General features: G+C 45.1%; 1 protein-coding gene across 8 annotated transcripts in view; it reads right to left on the minus strand.

Annotated features, from left to right (window-relative positions):
- Nucleotides 1-509: 509 nt before the first annotated feature.
- Nucleotides 510-13,386, minus strand: part of LOC129780610 (receptor-type guanylate cyclase gcy-5-like) — a 273,526-nt gene continuing 260,649 nt past the window's right edge. For all 8 annotated transcript variants that reach the window (XM_055789065.1, XM_055789062.1, XM_055789067.1 and 5 more), the window contains one exon: nucleotides 510-3,803. In XM_055789065.1, the coding sequence (XP_055645040.1) occupies nucleotides 1,671-3,803 (2,133 nt within the window). In that variant the 3' untranslated portion in view covers nucleotides 510-1,670. The remainder of the gene's footprint in view (nucleotides 3,804-13,386) is intronic.

Below are 13,386 nucleotides of genomic sequence, written 5' to 3' on the forward strand. Positions count from 1 at the left end.
ATAAAGTGTCCGAAATTTGAATTCAATCTGTCCGAAATTTGATTTTTTCTATAAATGGTGTCCGAAGTTTAAATTATATTCGGTTGATTTGAAAAGCATTTTCTTCGATGATTTCTTTATGTTTTCAATCAAATAGGTATCAAAGTAGAAAGCTTAAAAGCATATTGAACTAATTTTAAAAAAATATCAACCAAATAATACCTGTGCATAAAGTTTAGATATGTTTTCTGCATCATATGCCTTAAGCGTCCGAAATATGATTCAGAACGGTACCCTAACCAACAATGTGCCTCTAGTATGAGTTTTCCGATTGGTCTTTTTTTTTGTTTCAGAGAAGAATATCCATGAAAATAATTCAATATAATTTTAATGTGCGACATAGAGAACGTAGTGTCAATTCATCCCATTTTTCGGAATCCCTACTCTTGCATTCATGGTATTATATAAATTCCTGTTTTATCCAATTCAAATCGTACAAGGAAGTTCGGATCATTGCAATGCGCGCGAGCTTTCAATTTTATCTAATTATTATTACTGTGAACATGATTAACTGCAATAAGTGTTGATATTGATATAAACTTCTAGAAATTCAGTAGAAAATATGAATAGTTTTGACGCATAATCCATATGCGATCTTTAGTGTTAATAAGCTATCATATTGTGTTTCATCTACAATTCAATTGTCATAATAGTTGAAAAAGACGAGAGAAAAATAATAACTCCTCTAGAGAATATCTTTGAATACCTGTCCTTACGCTAATCAGTCTTGGATTGATTTATTCCACTTGATTTCTCATTTCTATATATGGTCGATAATCAAAAAAAAAATGCAGATCAATGCATTTGTGTTATGATGAGGTATTTCAGGATTTGTTATCTTTGTATGCACTTCATTATTCCACACATTCATCTCTCTCTCCTAATCGGTGTATTCCGTTGCTCTAGTTCTACGTGGTCTTCCCCCTCCTCCGTCTTCCTATCTTCATTCGTACTTTTCGACAGTACACATTTAACTAAAACAAATAGTTGAGAGCTATGTTGATTGCGCTACACTACGGTAGCCGACTAGCTTGCGGAAAAAAATACGAACTTACATGCGATTCAACAATTCAACTTAAATATTTGTTTACATTTGAATCTCGCTTTCCCTATATATTTTTTCTCATATGGGTAACTATCATCAGATCATTGTGCTTAAAAACTAACAACCAAAAGAAGTGCTTGAAGAAATGTCTTTTTTTTTCGAATAGAACTTTTAGTTCGAATGGTAAATTACTAGGTAGTATATAATACATGTTCTATTTGGCTTCATTTACAAACGGTACTCTGAAAACTGTGGATTTGCTATTTTGGCATTCGGATCTATCGGAGGACCCATCCCATTCTTTGTATGTATGTGTGTGTGTGTGTCTCACGGACAGAGTTCCCCGGTTCTGTTGGACGGCATAACATTTGTACTATTGTTCGATTTACGCCTCTTCGAAAAAAGCTAGCATCATCTCTGCTGCTCCAAACTATTACGTTGGTGTTGGTAAAAAAAAACTTATTTACATACCTACTAACATTCGCTCAACGAATTACAAAAATGTTTTCGAACTTTTTCGACTTTTTTCGGGACCTTGAGCTTTGGTATAAACGTTGTCCGGCTCGACAACTACATCCACTCTATGCTATAAGACGCTGGTGCTGATGCTTCGGTTGCCAAAACCAAACATCGGCACATACCGCATGAGACTGCTGTTACTTTTCGTTATCTCCGAGTCCCGTTGCAACAGAGGTTCGACTGGGTTGTACACGTTCAGTGCAACGCTGGTGTTGTTATTGTTCGTGGTAATATCATCTGCGGGGACGGTGCTTGGTTGGCCACGGAAATCTGTGTTCACGTTCAGATCGTTCAAATTGATACCATTCCGCATGTTCATCTTGGTGTACCCTTTCGGAGTTCGGTTGAGGTCGTTTATCTGGGAAGTGCCTACCAGCAGGTCGGCGGTTGGTTCGTCTTTCCTTTTGCGCATCCCTGGTAGCAGCTCAAATTGGTCACTATCGGTTTCGGCCATTTGAACTGAAGCTAGCGGGACATCCAAGCAGGGACTGAGCAGTCTCGGGTAGTTGGAGATGAATTCGGAAACCTCGGATGCATTCGGACGCTTCTTGTAGTCCTGATTCCAGCAGGCCTTCATGAGTCCCTCCAGCTGGGGTTTGACCCCGGTTGGAATTGATAGGCAGTGTCCGTTTTTCAAATGCTCGAGTACTTGATTGTTGGTCATCCCTTGGAACGGGAACGAGCCAAAGGTTATGATCTCGTACAACAGCACCCCGTATGACCACACATCGGATGCTGGCGTGAAGAGTCCCAGCACCAGCGACTCCGGTGACATCCAGCGCACGGGAAGCATTCCTTTGCGGTTGAATCTGTAGTAATCGTTTTCGAACGTTGGCCGTGCCATACCGAAGTCTCCCAGCTTGACCACTCGCTGAGCGTTGACCATACAGTTCCGGCATGCAATATCCCTGTGGACGTATTTTTGCTCCGCCAAATAGGATAGAGCTCGGGAAATATCCAGAGCCATCATTGTCAATCGTTTGGGAGATATATCCGACTCTTCCGAATGCTTGCTACTGTTCACCAAATGTCGTCGAGCCAGAAGGAACGTTTTAAGATCTCCGTACAGCATGAATTCCATAATTGTGTAAACAGGTTCTGTCTGCAGACACACTCCCAACAGTTTCACAATGTTATTATGATCGAATCGTTTCATAGCCTCTGCCTCTGACAAGAAATCCACCTTATCTTCAGTCGTTGAACCAATCTTCAATGTTTTAACGGCCACAGCAGTCCAACCATCCTCGTCGATTTGCGCTTCACCACCGTAAACAGTTCCGAATGCTCCTTCACCCAACCTGCGGTTAATCACAACACGATCCTTTGGAATCTCCCATTTATCCAGTGTATTCACCGGAATCGATGACGGGGAAAGCAAATCGATGCCAAACTTCTGCAGATATTTGGCCGAATGTTTCATCTTCCGGTTGTAACGAACTTGGAAGAAACAAAACGATGCAAGCGAAATTATCCCAATTACAATTACACACATAAAACCGGTGAATATTAAAACCGCCCCATCACAATCCGTCCCGAAGAATCTGGCCAACGCACCTAGGTTGCAATTCAGTGCCCCGTCATCCGGCACTCGGCCATCTTTCGTCATCCATACGATCGCCTGCTGGTTCAGAGCCAGTGACCCTCCGATCAGCTGATAACCACTCTCCGATATGTTCGGCGTAAATTGTCCCACAATGTTCGGGGTCCCATTAATCCACTGCAATACGTTTATAATGGTGTACCTAGAACCCTCCTCCCCGAAGCGAATCCTCCCGGAGACACCCTGAAAATCGGTTTCCCTTATAACCTCCATCAACCGCCGGGTGGTCTTCGGTGAGTGCAAATCACTCAAGTACGAGGGGTCCTCCTTGATCAGCTTGTCCAGCGCTAGCCCGTAAACCCACACCGCATCGTACGCGTAACCGGCGTAATCCGACGGTAGCAAATCTTTGCTCTGTAGCAACTCGTGGTACTGTGCCTTCCAGCTGCCGACCGAGGTGCCCGCCGAGGTGGTGTCCAGCAGGCTGTCATTGGCCGCGAACGGTGCGAACGAGAGCGAGAAGTGACCGTTGATGGCTTTCAGCATTTCCTGGGCGCTGCAGTGGGATGGGGGCGAACGCGCCGGTCTGTCCTGGCTGACATTCCACAGGTTCGATAGCCAAACGGGTAGGAACCACACGTAGCCGTTTTCCGCTGTCATCTGAAAGAAAACGGATGGAAGAAAAAGGGGATAATAGTTTAGTACCGATTGCAAAATGTTTAGTTGAATGTTAACACTCCTATACTCGCGCGAAAAATCGTAACTCGTGTACTCACAGACTGTGCGCGTCTCTGTAAAATTGCTATTGTGTATTTTTAGGCGTTATTGGTATTCATTCAAAGAAAAATATATAATTGCATGGAAAAACTCCATCAAAAAAGAAAAGAAGGTGTATTTCCGGGATCTACTATAAAAATGGAACACAAATTTCTGCATAACTCAAGAACTAATCAAGTAAATGGAACCAAATTTGGCATATGGAGGTTTTTGGGAGCAATCAATGTTTTTATGATGGTTGGACACTCCTTTCTCCTCTCTAAAAAGTGAAGGGGGGGAGAGGTTGCTGAACAACTCGAGAACTAATCAAACAAATGGAATCAAACTAAGCATATAGAGGTAATAAAAAGAAAGTAAACGAATAAAAAAATGCTGGGTCAGCTAGTCCTGTATATAATCGAGTAAAGAAAAAAATTCTTTTTTTTCGTTTTTATGCTTATATTTCGAAAACATAACGGCATTTTTTTAAAGTCCGTTTCCGGAGTATCTGGAAAATGATCCATTCTATCATGGCTGACATCAGAGGGTGGAACATACGCTCGCTTAGAAGTGTATTTTCCCACTGTGATCATACGTGGGTGACCGGGAGTTTTGCAAAACATCTGGGCTTGATAGGATTTCGTATTTTTCTCTATCCGTGAGCACTTTTCCTTTCTACATTTTCCAGATTTATTAATCAAACTAACTGAAAACAACGGTAAACGCAACTGATCTTATAGGAACTTGACACTTGAAAAATACAAAAACATTTGTTTACGCTCAACGCTTGCACACACACACATATGAAAATCATGCAGCATATTATAGTTATCAATACAAATACACTAGAATATAAATTGAAACGTTGTTTGTTTACAATTACACAAAGCAGCAATATCATCACCTGGTCTTATAGAAGTTGGACCGAGTGTATGTGTTCGGACGAGTGTTAAGAAAACGTTCTATTTGGCAATCTGTTTTGATGCAACAGATCAAACTGCAAATATATTTTCCCATTAATTCGATATCACATAATTTATTATTGATCTTACAATTTTAGTTTCCTTCGCCTTCTGAACAAAAACGTTTCCCTACTGTTTGGTGAATTTCAGTTCAATGTCGTGGATTCGTATTAGTGATCTAGATTAGACAATGAAAATGATCTATTCAAACCCCGTTATATTCACAATTTGAATTCATTATCTACCTGCCGTTCTACCGCTAATTCAAATTTGAATTTCAGCCCAGTAAACTTGCAAACACCTTTCTTCCACAATTACACGATCTTTCAAGCTTTCTTAAATTTCCTACTAACTTTCCCCAACTTTCTCTCTTAAAACTTTACACAATTTCCTTTTCACAATTTCCCAATGGCTCTTTTGTGCAACTCTCAGCTTTTCTTCCAAATAGCGAATGTTTGTTTTTTGTTTCCTCTATCTGTCTTTGACGTTTCTCGCTCCGTTCTTTTCCCCATCGGCCAAAGTCTACAGCGATGCGGCAGGAACAACAACAGTGTGGCCAGAACATTCCCCGGCCCGTAACCCTGTCCCGGGAGTCAAATCCCGATCAGAGTTACCTTCCTCACCGATTTCCATCACTGCCAGTTTCGCTGTCGCTCGCTTGAACCGTTCGCTCTTTGTTCGAATCCAAGTCCACTTAGTCCGCGTATTCAGCGATGGAACGTACTCCTTAAGCCAGCGTTCCCACATAATGTTAGCTAGCTGCTGCGAACGCTGGAAAGCGTCTCGAAGCGCCACCGCTGGGTTCGAGGTTGGTAAAACAGCACACGGTGAATTCGGTGAAGCACCCTTCAAAAAATGATTCGGCGTTAGTGCTTCTGCTTCGTCAGACTGTAGAGAAACGTAGGTGAGTAGACGAGAGTTGACTATGTCCTCCGCTTCAACGATGGCAGTCTGCAGAATTTCGTCCGTTATTCGTCTACCGTCGTCAAGAACAGTCAGTACTTCCTTCACTGAACGTACGAGGCGCTCCCACACGCCCCCCATATGAGGTGCTGCTGGGGGGTTAAACGTCCATTTCGTTCTCGCACTCGTAAGTTGATCAGCACAGTCGTCTCCGATATTCCTCACAGCCTCTATTATTTCTTTGCTGGCGCCTCGCAGATTCGTCCCATTGTCGGAGAAGAACTCGAAGGGCCAGCCTCGGCGACTGGTAAACCTATCGATCGCCATCAAACACGACGGGGTTGTCAATCCATGAGCCACTTCCAGGTGAACCGCACGTGTAACCATACAGGTGAACAACGCTATCCACCGTTTCTCCGTCCTGCGACCAACGGTCACCTCGATCGGTCCCAGGTAATCCACACCGATGTAACTAAACGGGCGAAGATTCGGCGTGAGCCTCTGCACCGGCAGCGGAGCCATACGTGGAACTTGAGGTCGACTACGGTGTACCTTGCACCAAACGCATAACGACGACACCTTCCGAACTACTGCATCCACGTGCGGAATATAGTACAGTTGCCTCAGTTCGTTCTTCACCGCTTGACGGTACCCATGACCGCTCTTCTCGTGGTAGTACTGGACAATCAATCTGGTAATCCTGTGATCGCTTGGAAGAATCACTGGAAATCGCATATCAAACGGAAGGAATTCCGCTCGCTCGACTCGGCCTTCCATTCGTATTAAACCTTTTGCATCGACCAACGGTGTTAGCTTGTACAGCGGACTGGACTTCTCCAGCGCCATCCACTGATTTACCGGGCGATCCTTGTTCCTCTTGAGTACCTTCAACTCATCTATAAAGCATTCAGCCTGCGCCGTCTTCATCAGAAACAATTCCGCTTTCTCATACTCGTTCTGCTGCAACGGTATGTGAACCGACGCAGCGGACCTCTGCTTCAGCACCTTTAACTGTCTCCCTGTTGCTCGCATAGTCTCAATCGGCAGCCCTTGAATCTTCCTCCTGCCGTTAGACACAAAACGGAATACGCAGGCCATCGTACGTACCAGTACTGTTCACTTGGAAAAGCGAAGAGCGTCCACGAGAACATCCGGTACCTTCACATCGTGCAGCAACAAATGAACGCGTAGCTCCAACGTTGAGTTTGCTGGCGGTAATTCCTTTTTCGGCCACTCTTCTACTCTCTTGTACAAAAAGGAAGGACCTCGAACCCACGTACTATCCGGATGCATTTCTGGGTCCTTACCCCACTTCGTAAGCTGGTCTGCTACGTTTAACCTTGTCGGAACCCAGCGCCAGTCCGTCAGCTTTGTCAGGCTAAGTATTTCTCCGATCCTAAATCCGACAAACTGTTTGTATCTGCGCTGATCAGACCGAATCCACGACAGTACCACGCTTGCGTCGATCCAGTACACCACTCTATCAACCTTAAAGCTGTGGCTCTCCAGCACCGTCCGTGACAACCGAGCTCCAAGGACAGCCGCAAGAAGTTCTAGGCGAGGGATCGAGATTTGCTTGAGTGGGGCCACCTTGGACCGACTCATAACCAGGGCACACCTCACCTCTCCACGAACAATGGCGCGAAAATACGCCACGCATCCGTACGCTGTCTCACTCGCATCAGCAAATACGTGAAGTTGCAAGTCCGTTATTTCGCCTGACTTGGCATTCCCAAAGTAACTCCGAGGCAGTCTGAACGATCCAATATCTCGCATCATCTGTATCCAACATTGCCACTTCGTGAAAGATACCTCGTCGATTTTATCATCCCAGTCACAACCTGTCCGCCAAAGATCTTGAACCAGCATCTTCCCGCACACGGTGATCGGAGTGAGAAATCCCATAGGATCGAATTGCGCCATCACGAAACTGAGGACAGTCCGCTTCGTCGGATGTTCTTCTCCACAAATAGCTTTCAGAAACTCTGACTTAGATACGGTGGCAAAACAGAAAATGTCTTCCATCGGCTCCCAAATGATGCCCAGCACACGTTCGTACTCCGTGCCTTTGTCTCTGGAAAAATGTACTGCTTCGTTTGCGCTACGCTCGCCGAGGGCCTCTAAGAACTTCTCCGAGTTTGACACCCAGTTTCGTATGTGGAAACCTGCCCGTGAATGGATGTATTTCACTTCTTCGGCTCTTTGGATCGCCTCCTCGATGGTGTCTGCGCTGTCGTAATAGTCATCCACATAGTGCTTTTTTGTAATTGCTGCCGCTGCCTCCGGGAACTGCTCAGCAAATTGTTCTGCATTTAGGTTCTTCACAAACTGCGTCGAACAGGGGGAGCACGTGGCGTCAAAGGTTGCTACGTCCATAACGTACACTTGTGGTGCCCCTGAATCGTCGGTTCCAAACAGAAATCGGAGCGCTTGTTTATCCATAGCTCGAATTTTCATTTGGTGGAACATTTCTTGGATGTCTCCCCCGAAAGCAACCGGACCTTCTCGAAAACAACATAACACTTTCGGTAGGGGCACTAACAAGTCTGGCCCCTTCAGTAATTCGGAGTTCAGTGACACACCTCCGACAGACGCAGCCGCGTCCCAAACCAGACGCACTTTGCCGAGTTTCCTCGGATTGACCACCGCGTTCATCGGCAGATACAACACCGCCGAACAAGAAGTATCTTTCATTTCTGCCGCTGTTATTTTGTGAGCATAACCCTTAACTTGATAATCCTCGATCTGCTGGCACACGTTTCGCTTTAGTTCTGGATCTCTTTCTAATTTCCGATCGAGGGACTTCATCCTCCGAACAGCCATTGGGTAGCTGTCGGGAAACTTCCGCTCATCTCTCCGCCATATCAGCCCCGTTTCGAAACGATCGTCTACCCGTTTTGTGGTAGCTTCTAGGATTTCTCGAGCGCGTTTCTCGTCAGCTGGCTCTGGCATGGCGTACAATGTAACCGCACTTCTTCCATCGCATACTGCTCTCGAATAGCGTCGTGTAGTTCTTGGTTGCTCACTGTTGTGACGGAATGCAGATTCAAATACGTGTGAATACTGGGTTTCCGCTTCTCCAAACCATAAATCGTCCATCCGAGTTTTGATCGAACTGCTATCGGTTCGCTAGGCTTTCCAACCCGTGAATCTAAGGGTGCGAACAAGTACAGGTTGTCTAACCCAATCAGAATCGTAGGCGTGGCTGATGAATAGTTATTTACCGGTACGCCAGCCAGATGCTGATACCGTTTTGCCACTTCCGCAATTCGTACATTCTGCTTTGGCAACTGTAGTTTCGACACCGTTCTAGTGTTGAACAGTGGAAACCTTTCTCGTGAACCCTTCGCTGATATCATCAGTTCAACCTTTCTTGAGCCATTCTCAAAGCGGTTAATATTGCCAGTCCAAGTTACAATCAGAGGCTCCACAGCGCCCTGCGCCCTCAGCAGCTTGGCTACCGCAGCATCCACCAACGTAGCAGATGACCCTTCATCCAAAAACGCCGCAGTGTCGAACTGCCGATTCCCAACATATAGCCTTACCTGTATCTGGCGGAAAATTACTGAACACTCCGTGTCCTTAAGCGCGTTGCACTCCGCTTTCTGCAACTGTACAGATTCCTCAACACGGTGTAGCAGAGGATGATGGTTCCCCTGGCAGTTTCGAATCGTGCATCGGATCTTCGAAAAGCATCGCCCATTACCGTGTCTGTTCAGGCAGAGTCCACACAGTTTCTGCCTCTCGACTTCCCTCAATCGCTGCGCAATATTCGAGTAAAGAGGAACACAATATCACTCGGCTGTTGTGGATTACGTTTTGTTGGGGTGTTCAATTTGTTTCCCGCATAAACAAAAACATTTCATTAAGTTTTGTAATTTTAGTTAACTGCAAACTGCAAACCAAAAATAATTGGGTATGAACTAAACACAACATTTCGGAAATATTTAAATTTTTCTGAAAATCGTGATCAATTTCCCCCGGTTTACGGTACCAAAGTAATACTTAAGCGGTGTTGTTTTGGTATTGAATGTGCTCATTTTTGTATTGGAATAATATTGTGGAACGATTGTCGCGGTTTTGCGAAGATCTTCTATCAGCGATTTTATAGCCATGAAGCAATAAAGGGTGTGTCACATCAAATTGCATCACGGAAAAAACGCTGTAGAAATTCGCCCAGTAGACCGATCCTTTTGAAAATTTTAGACAGTAAAATAAAAACTATTAAACAACTTTTGGCATTTTCTTTTTATTCATACTTCGAGCCCAAGCCCGTATGCTCGCACCTTCCTCTTTACCCCGTCCATAAGGTTCTGTACAACGTCAGGTTGTAGTTTTTTTTGAACAGAAATCCATTTTCTCTTGAAGTCCGCCTCCGATTTGACAACTTTTGGGTTCTCCCGGAGGGCCTGCTTAATAATCGCCCAATATTTCTCTATTGGGCGAAGCTCCTGCGCGTTGGGCGGGTTCATTTCCTTTGGCACGAAGGTGACCCCGTTGGCTTCGTACCAATCCAACACGTTCTTTGAATAGTGGCACGAAGCGAGATCCGGCCAGACGATGGTCGGGCCCTCGTGCTGCTTCAATAGTGGTAGTAAGCGCTTCTGTAGGCACTCCTTAAGGTAAACCTGCCCGTTTACCGTGCCGGTCATCACGAAGGGGGCGCTCCGCTTTCCGCAAGAACAGATCGCTTGCCACACCATGTACTTTTTGGCAAACTTGGATAGTTTCTGCTTGCGAATCTCCTCCGGAACGCTGAATTTGTCCTCTGCGGAGAAGAACAACAGGCCCGCCAGCTGACGAAAGTTCGCTTTGACGTAGGTTTCGTCGTCCATTACCAGGCAATGCGGCTTCGTCAGCATTTCGGTGTACAGCTTCCGGGCTCGCGTCTTCCCCACCATGTTTTGCCTTTCATCGCGGTTAGGAGCCTTCTGAAACTTGTATGTACGCAGGCCCCTCCCGCTGCTTGGTCCGCTGGACGAATGAACTTGACAAATTCAGCTTATTGGCGACATCCCGGACCGAACTTCTCGGATCACGTCTAAACTGCTTGTTACGGACCCAGTAAAATTGAAAATAATAAAAAGATAGGAGCGCTTCCAGGCGCAATGTAAATTTTGATATTGTAGCGCATTTGGCAATTATAGAGAAGAACAAATTTATTTGTAAACAGATTCAGGCGAGCATCTGTTTTGACTCAGCCTGGGTCTGTATGAGATAAGCGCAACAGGCGCAAATAAAAATCAATACCAGCGAAAAGGGACTGTTTCTCTTCCGTCTTTAGCTTCCAACAAGATTACCGTGCCAGATGTTTTTACATCCGAGCCTTATGAGTTTAGATAAGACCCAAGCGAGAGCACCGGGCCACCCAAGGGGTGCTAGTTTGATCAAGTGCGGCCCAGACCGGGAGCCAGACAAAAATAAATATTTAATGACGGCAATTAGCAAAGTTAGGTTTGTGCCTTATCGCATGAAATGTGCGAAGGGCCGAAAAAGGAAAAGGCGTGTAAACCACAGCGTTTATTTAGATTCCCATGTGGGAGTCAAAACCTAATTGCTAACCGCATGGTCTCGCGCCTTATCGCTTGAGAGCGAAGGACCGAAGACCAAATAGGACGCTAAACGCATGCGTTTAAGCGATAAGCGGCGTAAATTTATGACGCACGCAATTTAGGGCATATGTTTGTTTGGGACTCTACGCGGTGGCGTAGTGGAGGAAGAGAAACAGAAATTCTCACGCTGGTAGATTAGATTAGGACCGCACAGAACAGGCGGGAAAAATAATCAGGCATATGTTTTACGATAGGCGTAAACATGCGCGAAGCGCACTAATTTGTTTAGGACCCGTCCTCTTCGGCGCACCAGAGATAAGCGCGAATGACGGGAGAAGCATAGGGCCACAAACAAGTGGAAAAGGTTCCATGTGGTAAATACAGATAACCGATGTGTTTCGGCTATCTGAGTAGGAAACAGCTGGGAAAAATCCCACGCTGAGAAATTCGAGGGCAGATAACCACGTGGTTGGTTATCTGTGAGAATAGGAAAGGGAGATTGTTCTCTCCCTTAAAAATTGTATATATAGTCTAAGTCAGGACGGAATGAAGTCAGTCCAATTGTTGAGTCCATTTCAAAATTCAAATCAAACAGTTCAAATCAAACAGTTCAAATCAGAAGTCTAATTCGTTAGTTCAAAATCAAAGTTCGTCGTTCAAAGTTCAATTCGTGATCCGAAAATCCACCAAGCGTTGACAACCAGGCGTCACGCATCAGAATCCGGATACACCCAAGCGTTGGCAACCAGGCGCCACGCTATAAAAGGTATAACCAAAAGGAACAAATCCCAATCCGAAAAGCGGACCATTTGCTTCGCTTCACCGGACCGCACTGGAGCCGGAAGAGGTTGAAGTTTTGTGGCTGCCCTAGCCGGGATTTGTTCACGCAAAGGGGCTTAGCCCATAAGAGACCAACCAAGTCCAGGGAAATAGATCCCTGGCTTTAATAAATTTAAACCGTGATTCTCAGGCCTCAATTGCCGACATCTAGGGAAAAAGTTCCCTAGATTAATCACGAAGCGCTCGAGAGAGGACGAGCGAAAAGTCTTGCCTTCATAGCAAGCATCTAGGGAACTCCAGTTCCTTAGATTATATTTTGGTGGCTCCAGAGAGGAGATTTAAAACTCACACCTTCGCCAAGAAAAGAATCACGATCCCTCGCGCAAGAGGAGTAAATCGGGAGGCTCAGAATCACGCCTTTTTGAAAAGACTAAGAAGTCAAGAATTGAAATTTGAACTCTCGCGCCAGAGAGTGAAATTGAACTCACGTGTATTCAAACGGGAATCACGTTGTAAGAGGAGATAAGACTTGGAACTCAAGCACTCATAGAAATTGATTTGAACACACGTGCATTCAAAAGGGAATCACGTTTATAAGAAAGAGATAAGACTTGAAAATTTAAGCACTCAAAAAAGATCTGAATTGAACTCACGTGTATTCAAGAAGGAATCACGTTAATTAAAATGGCTACATACGCATATAAAGCCAACCCTAATGGGCACTGCCGTCTGTGTACGGACAAAGACAAGAAAGAGGACATGGTCGCATGCGATGAATGCGATCGGTGGTTCCACATTTCATGTGTGGGACTCACATACCTACCCAAGAAAGATGAAAGGTGGGTATGCCCTAAGTGCATGAGCAAAGAAAGGGAAATGATGGAACTGAAAGTCAAAGTCAGACAATCAGTTTCCGGAGACAGCTTGCAAGAAATTTTGCAAGAGAACAGAGCAGCAATGGAGGCTCTGGTAAAGTCCATGAGGACAACGAGATTCGAAGCTGAACCAGGTACAAGTTCAGCACACAATAATGACAGCATCGAAGGTCAAAATCAGGAGGCAGAGCCAGAATGGACTGTCTACCTAAAGCGACAAGCACTCATGAGCTTGCCAAAATATGGAGGTGCGGCCAGAGAATGGCCGAAATTTAAAAAGGCCTTTGATGAGACCACAAAACAAGGTCAATTTAACAGGCTTGAAAATTTGAATCGCCTGCAAACAGTGCTGTACGGGAACGCAGAGAGGAGCGTCCGACAGTTAATGATGGATCCAAATAATATGGACCAAATA

This window comes from Toxorhynchites rutilus, chromosome 3 (assembly GCF_029784135.1).
Source record: "Toxorhynchites rutilus septentrionalis strain SRP chromosome 3, ASM2978413v1, whole genome shotgun sequence".
NCBI classification, from domain to species: domain Eukaryota; kingdom Metazoa; phylum Arthropoda; class Insecta; order Diptera; family Culicidae; genus Toxorhynchites; species Toxorhynchites rutilus.